Source organism: Dipodomys merriami, unplaced genomic scaffold (genome assembly GCF_024711535.1).
Source record: "Dipodomys merriami isolate MVZ:Mamm:240054 unplaced genomic scaffold, mDipMer1.0.p SCAF_1, whole genome shotgun sequence".
Classification (NCBI taxonomy): Eukaryota; Metazoa; Chordata; class Mammalia; order Rodentia; family Heteromyidae; genus Dipodomys; species Dipodomys merriami.
The window spans coordinates 128,476,589-128,488,102 of NW_027202270.1; the positions used below are offsets into that span (position 1 = coordinate 128,476,589).

An 11,514-nucleotide genomic window follows, 5' to 3' on the forward strand; every position below is an offset into this window, starting at 1 on the left:
ACCCAAAGATGAACAAAAGAGAATTATGTCATAGTGTTGAAATGAATAGGCATTGAAAGAATATATTAAAAAGATTGCTCAAACTGGGAAGTTGGCTCAGTGGTAGAGTGCTTGCCTTGCATGCATGAGGCCCTGGGTTCGATTCCTCAGAACCACATAAGTAGAAAAAGCCAGAAGTGGTACTATGGCTCAAGAGGTGCTCAAGAGGTAAAATGCTAGCTTTAAGCTAAAGAGCTGAGCCCAGGCCCAGAGTTCAAGCCCCACAACTGGCAAAAAAAAAAAAAAAAAAACAAGATGTAATTCTTTGGGGCTGGGAAGGTGGCTCAGTGGTAGAGCGCTTGCGTTGCATGCATGAGGCCCTGGGTTCGATTTCTCAGCACCACATATGCAAAAAGAAAAAAGTCGAAGTGGCGCTGTGGCTCAAGTGGTAGAGTGCTAGCCTTGAGCTGAAGAGCTGAAGGACAGTGCCCAGGCCCAGAGTTCAGGCCCCACGACTGGACCCCCCCCCAAAAAAAAGATTGCTCAAACACTTAAATGTATGCTTATATACATAAACAGGTATCTCAAAAAGAAAATGGTGGGCTGGAAGTTGGCTTAGTGGATAGAGTGCTTGCCTCATTTGCATGAGGCCCTGGGTTCGACTCCTCAGCACCACATAAGCAGAGAAAAGACAGAAATGGTGCTGTGGCTCAAGTGGTAGGACACTAGCCTTGAGCCGGGAGCTGAGAGACAGCGCCCAGGCCCAGAGTTCCGCCTCCCTGACCAACAACAACAACAACAACAAATAGGATAATGGTTGTGATGGACAGAAATCTATGCTTATCAACCCTATCCTCCACAGTGACAATACAAGGAGACATGGCCATGAAGGCCTGCAAGCCTATAACGGTGAGGCCATGAGCCAACAGGACTGATGTCCTGATCAGAGGGGTAAGAGACACCGGGGGCACCAGCACAGGAGCAAAGTCACACAGAGCTCACTTAAGAGTAACCCTATCAGCACCTTGATCCTGGCCTTCCAGCATCTCACAGCTGAGAGAAAATCAATTTTGTATTAAAGCCATTCAGTGTTAGTAGCACCCTAAGCTGACTAGCACAACCTTCTTGCTGGTCTATTTTCTGATTGTCCCGTAATGCAGATTTATTTTTATTTTTATTTTTTTGTCAGTTGAGGGCCTTGAACTCTGGGCTTGGGCACTACCCCTGAGCTCTTCAGCTAAAGGAGAGCACTCTACCACTTGGAGCCACAGTGCCACTTCCAGTTTTCTGGTGGTTTATTGGAGTCAAGAGTCTCGTGGAGTTTCCTGCCTAGACTGGCTTTGAACTGCGATCCTCAGATCTCAGCCTCCTGAGTAATTAGGATTATAGGCGTGAGCCACCGGCACCCAGCTGAATTAGCCAATTTTGTAGACAACAAACAAATGATCATGGTCAGGAGCCAGCAGATCAGATGTCTTCTTGTGTCTAACAGGTTTGATTAGGGAATTGAACTCGGCCACATCAATGTCACAGAGTGTCTTCAAAGCCTGGTTGATCTGTTGCTTGTTGCCCTTGACATCCACAATGGACACTGTTATCTTCTGCCTTCTTCATGGCTGACTCAGGGATGAGGGGAACTGGTAAGTGGCACTGTGGTCAAGCTTGTTTTCTCCAGCGGATGCTCTTCTAAGCATATTTGGGCTGCAACATCTTGGGCTGCAAGAAGGTGAGTGACATGTGCAGCTTCTTTTTATGTCTGTGGATGCTTCTTGGCCTTCAATGCTTTGGCTTTGGTTTGGCTTTGGGAAAGGTAGGAGCTTTGGGTGCTGTTTTGGTGAAAGGGATCCCATGCCCATATCCACCTTAATTTTTGACATACAAAATTTCATTTTGAAGACCGGTAATTGAATCACATCAAATAAAATAATCAGGGGCTGGAAGGTGGCTCAGTGGTAGAGTGCTTGTCTTGCATGCATGAGGCCCTGGGTTCAATTCCTCAGCACCACATAAGCAGAAAAAGCCGGTAGTGGCGCTGTGGCTGAAGTGGTAGAGCACTAGCCTTGAGCTTGAAGAGCTGAGGGACAGTGTCCAGGCCCAGAGTTCAGGACCCATGACTGACCAAAAAAAAAAAAATAAAGCAGCCAGGCACAAGTGGCTCATGCCTGTAATCCTAGCTACTTAGGAGGCTGAGATCTGAGGATCGTGGTTCAAAGCCAGCCCGGGCAAGAAAGTCTGTGAGACTCTTATCTCCAATAAACCACCAGAAAACCGGAAGTGGCGCTGTGGCTCAAGTGGTAGGGTGCTAGCCTTGAACAGAAGTGGCGCTGTAGCTCAAGTGGTAGGGCTCTAGCCTTGAGCTGAAGAGCTGAGGGACAGCGCTCAGGCCCAGAGTTCAAGCCCACAATTGACCAAAAAAAAAAAAAAAAGCTAACAAGTGGGCCTGGGCACTGGTGGCCTACCTATAATCCTAACTACTCTGGAAGCTGAGATCTGAGGATTAAGGTTTGAGGCCAGCCTCAGGAGGAAAGTCCAAAAGACTCTTAATGCCAATAAAACTGCTTAGAAAAAAAACCAAAGTGGCAGTGTGGTGCAAGTGGTAGAGTACTAGCCTTGAGAAAAAGAATCTCAGGGACAGTGCTCAAGCCCTGAGTTCAAGCCCAGGACTCCCCCTTCCCCCCCCAAAAAAAAACATGAAAAGTGAATTGTTTTTCAAAAACCCCTTTTGTGCTGCCTGGATGCTACAACATTAGGCCCAAAGAAAAGCTCTCTCAGATGACCTGGCCTACTTTTGATCTTTTTCATGAACTAGTAATGGAAGGAAGAGGTGGCAGGGTCAGTGGCAGCGCTTCAGTAACAGTGCTAGAGGCAGAAGTGGCAGTAGCCACTGGCCCAGAGTTGAAGAGTTCCAGAGAGTGGATGAAGGGCAGAAACCATGGGGAGCAGAGGCAGCAGGGGTAAGGAAGGCCAGTGGGAATGGAGGTGAGAGCGGGTGGGAAGCCAAGGCTGAAGGAAGGAGTCTGTGAAGAGCCAGGTAAAGAAGCAGGCCCCTGTTTGCTGAAGTTGCAGAGAACTGCAATCTTTAATGGGCTAAGGGTGTCAGACCCTATGCCTGAGAGCTATATCACTGTGAGCTGCCAAGGGCAGAGGGCTGCAGCACTGTAGCCCCAAGAGCTATATGTGACAGTAGCTGCTGTGGATCTAGCACCCAGGAGCCAAGGCCCATTCAGGAAACTGTAGGACTAGCTGGCACTGCCTGCTACTTACTGCTGTCTGTTACTCACTGATGCTGGAAGCAAGATTACAATAGCTGTCAAGTGCTAAGGCCCTGTGGTAAAAGTCCAGAGCAATAAGCCTTCAACATGAACACATAGAGAAATCAGCTCTGGGTTTGCAGCAGTAAGCCTCTGGGTATGGCACTCTCAGCTGTGGGGATGCGCCTGGCCCAAGGCCTAGCAGATCTTCTGAAGTAATTGGTACAGGACGGGACAGACATGTATGCTTCCACTGCGCTGTCTGTGGCCAGCTGCATGTCTCGGTAATTTTGCATGGCTCATGAGTGATGCTAGAAAATTCCAAATGGTAGAAAAAAAAAGACTCCCCATCCCTTGGCACTCAGTGACCTAAGATTGTTACCACTGGAGGAGCTCTCCTCGCCAATTTACAATTTCTATCTGAGTAGAGTAAAACGATCACGCCTAACTGACTAAACCAGTATAGAAAACCAGTATCTATCTATCTATCTATCTATCTGTCTGTCTGTCTGTCTGTCTGTCTGTCTACCTTATCTGTCTATCTATATCAGTATTGTTGAGCCTCAGGGACTTAAAGAGATATCTTATTTTTTTGTTCTGGTTCTGGGGCTTAAACCCAGGGCCTAGATGCTGTCCTTAAGCTTTTTGCCCAAGGCTGGTGCCCTACCACTTGAACCACAGCTCTACCTTTGGGCTTGGTAGCTTTTCCCCCTTTTGGTAGCTAATCTGTTAAGTCTCATGGACTTTCCTGCCTGGCTTCAAACTACAATCCTCAGATCTCAGCATGATTACAGGTGTGAGCCACCAGCACCAGGCCACTACCAATCTTTTTTGTTTTTTTTTTTGGTTGGTCGTGGGGCCTGAACTCTGGGCCTGGGCACTGTCCCTCACCTCTTCAACTCAAGGCTAGTTTTCTACCACTTGGGCCACAGTGCCACTTCCAGCTTTTTCTGCTTATGTAGTGCTGAGGAATTGAACCAAGGACCTCATGCATGCAAGGCAAGCACTCTACCACTGAGCCACCTTCCCATCCCTACTACCAATCATTTTTAACAAGAAATAGTAACAGGAAAAATGGAATGAACATCAGTTTTGTGCTTAGTATATAACAGAAGAAAGGTATATACTGCCAACCTACAGTAGGGGTTTGGAGTGAGGACAGCTGGCAGAAGAGAGGTGTTCAAGCAGATAAAATGTCAAATCCTAGCCACCATCCAGGGAGGATGAATGTTCCACCACAATATGTGGGAGGAAAAAATTAAACAATTAAGGCGCTTACTTTGTTTTCAGATGACATATTAACTACCAAAGCAAACCATCCAAAGGAGGCCAGATACTCTCCAGAAAAGGCCTCTAGTACCTGGGGCCACAGGAAGACACTGGACGGGCAGCACACTTGTAGCCAGCCTGTTTGCAGCCAAGTATCAAAACTCAGTACTGCCCATAGTGAGAGGCCAGCAGTGTTGTGCTATTACCTCCACTTTGAAGTTGGGTTGTTTTGTTTGTAATCACGTCATTTAGCATCTGGCAAATGCTGGGATCAGAGCCACATGCGTTCCATGCATGTGAAGTTGTCTCCCAGATCCAGGCCCCTGACTAGATCGAGGCTATAGCCATCTTGTGGTGGGGCAGTGCATCACCAGGCAACTGTCCTCCAGGGCCTATGCTCCTCCCAGGAGCTTTCTAATTTAATTAAAACTACTAGTGCTGTGGCTGTAGTGGCTTTGATGTGGGCCTGGTATTCCAGGCCTGGAAACAACACCACATAGTCACAACGTAGGAGCCTGAGGAGCACCCAACAAAGTACTTCAAGATGATGTCACTGAGGAGGCCACGGTGGAACCACCGCAAAGAGTCAGGATGTCATAATCAAGAAAGAGAAGTCATGATTTCTAACAAAATGTAAGTGCCAGTTGTCTTCACCAAAACCCTCACTGGCCACCACAGGGCACTATTCCCTTAAGCTGGCTTGAAGGAAGCCACTTGTGCCAGGCAAATTCATGTCCTTCCTTGAAATAATTGTTTCATTGTAAGAAAGACTGATGAGGTTAACATTTAAATGTTTCAGATGACTGAGTTGAGCTGTATTAAAATGGCAGATGTGACAAAAAAAAAACGAGCAGAGAAAGTTCCTTGACTTGAATGCTATAAAGCCCAGTTGGGATGGGAGTCTAGAAATTTGGCTTTTTGGTTTTTTTTGTTTTGTTTTGTTTTTGTGGATCATGGGGCTTGAACTCTGGGCTTGGGTGCTATCCCTCAGCTCTCCAGCTCAAGGCAAGTGCTCTACCACTTGAGCCATAGCGCCACTTCCAGAAATTTGGCTTTTTAACTGAGAAAGCTGAAGGGAAAAAAAAATCCTCTATTGTCCTGTAGCCTGACACAAGTATGAACAATGTGTATTTTGTTTGTAAAAAAAAAAATCTTACCTAATACAACTTTTAGGATTTATTTTTGTTTAGAAGAAGCACTGAACTTCAATAATAAAACCATGTTTTTCCATTCATTCATGCCAAAAATGGTTCTACTTCAAGTTGGTGATGGTAACTACCTTTGAGAGGAGACTGAAATTGGATAATGAATTAAAAAGGTCCTTTTAAAAAAAAATTTTTTTTGGCAGTACTGGAGTTTGAACTTTGGGCCAGGCACATGGCACTTTACCATGTGAACCACACCCATAGCTCTTTTTGCTTTCATTATTTTTCAAATGATGATTCACATTTATGTCTTTTTTCTGTTTGAAAAGGATCTCAATTTATGTGAGCTTGTCTGGACCATGCTGTCTGTGCTCCCTGCACTGCTAGGGTAACAGGTCCATACACCCAACATTTACTGATTGAGTAGGGAATCTTGTGAATTTTTTTTTTTTATCAGTCATGGGGCTTGAACTCTGGGCCCAGGCACTGTCCCTCAGCTCTTCAGCACAAGGCAAGCACGCTACCAGTTGAGCCATAGTGCCACTTCCGGTTTTCTGATGGTTTATTGGAGATAAGAGTCTCACAGACTTTCCTGCCCAGACTGGCTTTGAACCTTGATTCTCAGATCTTAGCCTCCTGAGTAGGTAGGATTACAGGTGTGAGCCACCGGTGCCGGGCTCTTGTGAATTTTTTGCCTGGGCTGACCTCCAACCAAGATCCTCCTGATCTCTATTTGTGAAGTAGCTGGAATTATAGGCATGAGCTACTATGCCAACCAATACCTTTTTTCATCTGTATTACTTCACTTTTTCACAATGAAGAATGCACATATAAATATATCTTTTGTGTGTATACCAATCTTAGGACTTGAACTAAGGACCTCTTGCTCTTGCTTTGTTTTTTAACTCATGGCTGGTGCTCTACCACTTGAGCCATGCCTCTACTTACAGATTTTTTCCAGTTTATTAAGACTCTCTTGGATTTGTCTGCCTGGGTTCAAATTGTGATTTGAAGATCTCAGCCTCCTGGAGTGGCTAGGATTATAGGCGTGAGCCACCAGCACCTGGATGCTTCACAGACTTTTTACCATTGAGATGTTTATGAAAAAAAGTTTGAATCTTCAGCCAGGCATCTTCCTGTGCCCTTGAGTGAGCCTTTGGCTCTCCTCCATAGAACACTGCTTCACCCAGCACTGCATGCACAGAGGCTCTGGAGGGAGGAAAATAAGGTGGGTCAATACAATGACCAGTTTCTGGATAGTAGATTATTTGGGGTCTGTCTTTCCCATGGGCTTGTAACCGTTCAGAGGCTATTTGAGCATAGAACGCACTCTTCCAGTTATGATCATCCATACCAACAATAAACAGAAAGGGCCCTTGGGCCTTTTCCAATGGAATGAGACTTCCGTGGTTGGGTTCCTCCAGTGGATTATTCCAAACATCTACAAAATCCAAAAGGCCTGACTCAGTGGTTTTTTGTTTTGAGGGGTCAGTGCCAAGATCAGAAATGATCATATCCTTGTAATGCAGAGGAACTATAGTGTTGGCCACACAGGAATTGATAAGTACAGTGGCTGTGATGTCCTTCAGGAAAGCAGCCATGGAAAGACACAGGTCGCCTCCTTTGGAGAAGCCAAGAAGCCCAATGCTAGGGCCTTTCACCTGAGGAGAAATGGGGGAGGAGAATAAGCCCAGAATCCATAGGTAAATGGTGATTTTTTACATTCTCTCAGTACTTTTCTCAAATATAACTTGCTTCCCTTCTGTTTGTTTGTTTGTTTTTGGGTCTGGTCGTGGGGCCTGAACTCTGGGCCTGGGCACTGTCCCTCAGCTCTTCAGCTCAAGGCTAGCACTCTACCACTTGAGCCACAGCACCACTTCCGGCTTTTTTCTTTTTTCTTATGTGGTGCTAAGGAATCGAACCCAGGGCCTCAGGCATGCAAGGCAAGCACTCTACCACTGAGCCATCTTCCCAGCCCCTTGCTTCCCTTCTTTAGGCAACAATATACAAAGTCCAAGTGTATCTTCTATTGATTTCCTAGTATATAGGCCATCTCCTAATATATATACAGGGAGGACCTTATACCTAAACCAAATGAAAACTGTTAAATATATTCTTTGTCCCCCCCCCCTTACCTTGATAAGTATAATACCATAAAATTTTACAAGATTGGCTCCAATTTAAAACCTTAGGACTCACTGGAGTTCTGTATTGAAATGTGGCACAGGCTGGGCACTGGTGGCTCATGCCTATAATCCTAGCTACTCAAGGTTGAGATCTGAGGATTGCGGTTACAAGCCAGCCTGGTAGGAAAGTTGCTGTGAGACTCTTATCACTACTCAAAAACCAGAAGTGGAGCTGTGGCTCAAAGTGGTAGAGCAAAAGAGGCCAGAGACAGCACCCAGACTTTTCTATCAGACTTTCTTTACAAAAGCATAACGCTACTTATCACCCTTAGCATGAATAATGATTCCTTAATACCATGAAATACACTGCTCCTATTTCAAATGTCACTGATTGCCTCAAAAACGTGTTTTTAGTTAGACTATTCCAGCTACACTTTAGCATTATAAATGAGAAAAATTAAATCTCTGAGAGGGCACCTGCCTTATTCAGGATGGTAAGCCACTGTGTGGTAGAGATAGAACCAGAACACAGGGTTAGTACTGACTTAGTTCAGTACTTTTTGAATGACAACAAATAGTCACAAAGGGAACTAAAATATTCAAGTCTTTAGAGACAGGTGGAAATAAAATCATAACTAGTAACTAGTTTTTTTTTTTTTTGGTCGGTCATGGGGGCTGAACTCTGGGTCTGGGCGCTGTCCCTCAGCTCTTCAGCTCAAGGCTGGCACTCTACCACTTGAGCCACGGAGCCATTTCTGGATTTTTTTCTGCTTATGTGGTACTGAGGAATCAAACCCAGGGCCTCATGCCTGCGAGGCAAGCACTCTACCACTGAGCCAACTTTCCAGCTCTAGTAACTAGAATTATTAACTAGTAATAATAAATAGTAACCTTACAAAGAGCCTTTGTGTTTCCTTGTATGTCCTGGTAAGGCTTTTGTGTCCAGCCCTGTGTGAACGATACCACTTCTATTCCATTCAGGAAAACACTGGGACTCACCTTTGGATGTTGCAGCATAAAACCCACAGCTTCTTCAAAGTACTCCAGGCACACGTCACTCAAATACTCAGGGAGGTCTTCATATCTGAAATAAGCCAGGGCAAGCACAGCAAAACCATGTCCCGCCAAGAGGCTGGCTCTGTATTCACAGAGACCACCACCGCTTCCAAACAGATCAATGATCCCTGCAAAACACCCCTCACCTGCAGAAAACAAATCATGGGAAACTTTAGGCTCCCAAATATCATTCTGAAACAACAGAGTCAACTAATTGTGTAAAGAGAGGAAAAATAAAAGGGAAGGGAAAGGAAGAAAAGGGAAGGGAGATGTTCTGAGTTTGAGATTTTGGCAGTCAGCAGGGGGAAAATCGGGAAAAAGGATTCTATTTTAATTTTTGGTTTTAATAACCTACAGAGAAAGTAGTGCTGTGGATCAAGGTGGTAGAGTGCTAACTTTGAGTGAAAGAGCTCAGGGACAGCATCCAGGCCCTGAGTTCAAGCCCCATGATCAACAAAATAAAAACAAACCTACAGAGACAAAGGACAATAAAGAAAAGAGCTTAATTTCTGATTTTTGTCATATACTTGCATAAACAATACTATAAATGCATTATATAGACATAACATATAAGATATACATTTCCACCAACTTTTTTCTCATTTTTCTCAAAAAGCAGTATCTATCTGAGAACTGTCAAATGTCTGCCTTTCTTAAAGAACACCCTCACTAAATCTGCCAAATTTTTGGCCATGCCAGCGAGCCAAAAAAGCCAAGTGTGAGAGGCCCTAACTTCAAGCCCTGGTACCAATACACACACGGAAGAAAGAATGCCAGACGTGGGGGGCTCTGGTGGTTCACACCTGCGATTCTAGCTATTCACAAGGCTGAGATCAGAGGCTCCGCGGATGGAAGCAAATCCACCTAGGAAAGTCTGGAAGACTTTATCCCTCTCCTGGGGAGTTGGCCTAAGGTAGAGAGCCAGCCAGGAGCGCACATACCAGAGAGAACTCCAAGGGAGTTCAAGTTCCAGCCACAGGGATGGGTGGAGGGACCCGGGGGGCGGGGAAGGGGGAGTTTAGACATTCCGTGATCACGTGGTTAGCAGGCTAAATCAAAGACCAGGGACCGGACCAGACCTAGGGAGCAAGTCAGGCTCTGGGCAGCGGCGGCTCACCTGGCGGCAGGAAGAGGGTGGCCCGCACCCGGCCCTCGCGCACCGGCACCCGCCGCACCCCGGCCGCCATGAAGTGCCGCTCGTGCACCGCCCGCGCCAGCACGCGCCCGCCCTCGGGCTCGCCGAAACCGGCGGGCTCGCGGCCGTCCAGCACCTCCAGCTCCAGCAGCAAGGGCGTCTGCACGTCCCGCTTGAGCAAGCGCCAGAAGGGCCTGTCGGGCTGCAGGGCCCAGACGAGCCCCATGGGCTCGAGCCCCGCGAAGCTGCCGCCCAGCGCGGGCGCGCGCTGCAGGTCCAGCTGGCCGCGGGCGTCGGCGCGGTAGCGCGCGTGGGCCCGGAAGAGCGCGCCCTTCTCGTCGCGCAGGGACGCGCGCAGCGCCACGGGCTGCTCGGGGGCCAGGCCGTGCACGGCGATGCGCACCGGCTCGTCCCAGCACACGCGGCCCGCGGGCTCCACCACCACCCTCGGCGCCGCCATGCAGACTAGGGTCCCAAATCAGAATATACTGGCTGGATGGATCTGGTTAGGGGAATTCAGTCACCACTGACTCTTCTGCTTCTGCCCTTCGACTGGGAGCCGCTGGCGCGCTGTGGAGGATTGCAGGGTGGAGAGGTTGATCGGCTCAGACTAATGATTCATTCTGAGCTGAAGTAGAGCAGAGAGCACGTGATGATTGCGAAAGCGATCTCCCTCCCTCCCTCTACTTTCAGCTGCTACCCATATCCTTCCTCCAAAACCAAAATACTAAATCAAAGTCAACGCTTATGGTTCCAGATTTTTCTCTCTCTTTCCCTCCCTCCCTCTCTCTCTCTCTCTCCTTCTCCCCCTCCCACCCCCTCTCAGATATGGTCTCACTAGGCAGCCTGGACTAGCTTCAATTTTTCAGTCTTCCTGTTCTAGCCTCCCAAATGCTAGGATTACAAGTGTGTGACTGGCTTCAGCTCTTAACATTTAAATGTTACAAATTCATGCTGTGTTGAATTATATCTGTTGTCCAACCCAAATCCAGGAATTTAACCACAAACTTGTGTGGATGAAAAGTAATCCTTCCTCCCCCATGTCCCGGGGCTACTATTGTCCTTGGGGAGCATAGAAAGGCTTTGGGGATGGCAAGTTCCTGCACTGACAGCACATACTGTTGAATGTGCACACACACGACAGGGGCAGAAATGGATGGACAAGTTTTTGTGACCTAATAAAATAAGCACAGATTTAAGAAGGGAGAAGGAACTCAATTGGAGAGTGTTAGTGAGGAACCTAAGCAACTCCATTTCACTTAAGACCCCCCCATCTCAGTTCTGCAAGTTAACCCTTGACCCACTTCGGCCCCAAAGCCTGGAATTATGATAGCTGAAATTCCAGAACAGCCCCTCCTAGGGTCTGGTGACCATTATCTAAAGCAGACACCCTGCAGTTTAGCACCTATCCTCTTGAGACTCCCCTGTGGTGCAAGCCCACCAGCTTAAAGTACTCCAGCCCCCTTGATCTAACAAACAACTTGTTTCTGGTCCTTTCTTGCTTTGTAGTGCGCCAATCATACTATATTAGTTTTATGATTTTCCCATGGTTT

At 46.9% G+C, this 11,514-nt stretch overlaps 1 protein-coding gene across 3 annotated transcripts; it reads right to left on the minus strand.

Moving 5' to 3' along the window:
* Positions 1 to 6: 6 nt before the first annotated feature.
* Acot6 (acyl-CoA thioesterase 6) lies at positions 7 to 10,712 on the minus strand. 3 transcript variants are annotated; one of them, XM_070030503.1, is made up of 4 exons: positions 9,944 to 10,712; positions 8,770 to 8,972; positions 7,213 to 7,305; positions 6,737 to 6,853 (listed from the first exon to the last, which is right to left on the minus strand). In XM_070030503.1, the coding sequence occupies exons 1-4, from the start codon at positions 10,419 to 10,421 to the stop codon at positions 6,827 to 6,829; spliced, it is 801 nt and encodes a 266-aa protein (XP_069886604.1). In that variant the 5' UTR covers positions 10,422 to 10,712; the 3' UTR covers positions 6,737 to 6,826. The 3 variants fall into 3 exon arrangements, with proteins under 3 accessions (XP_069886596.1, XP_069886613.1, XP_069886604.1); XM_070030495.1 differs by having other exon boundaries at positions 7 to 7,305; positions 9,944 to 10,705; XM_070030512.1 differs by lacking the exon at positions 9,944 to 10,712 and adding an exon at positions 9,768 to 9,794 and having other exon boundaries at positions 7 to 7,305.
* Between the last annotated feature and the right edge of the window lie 802 nt (positions 10,713 to 11,514).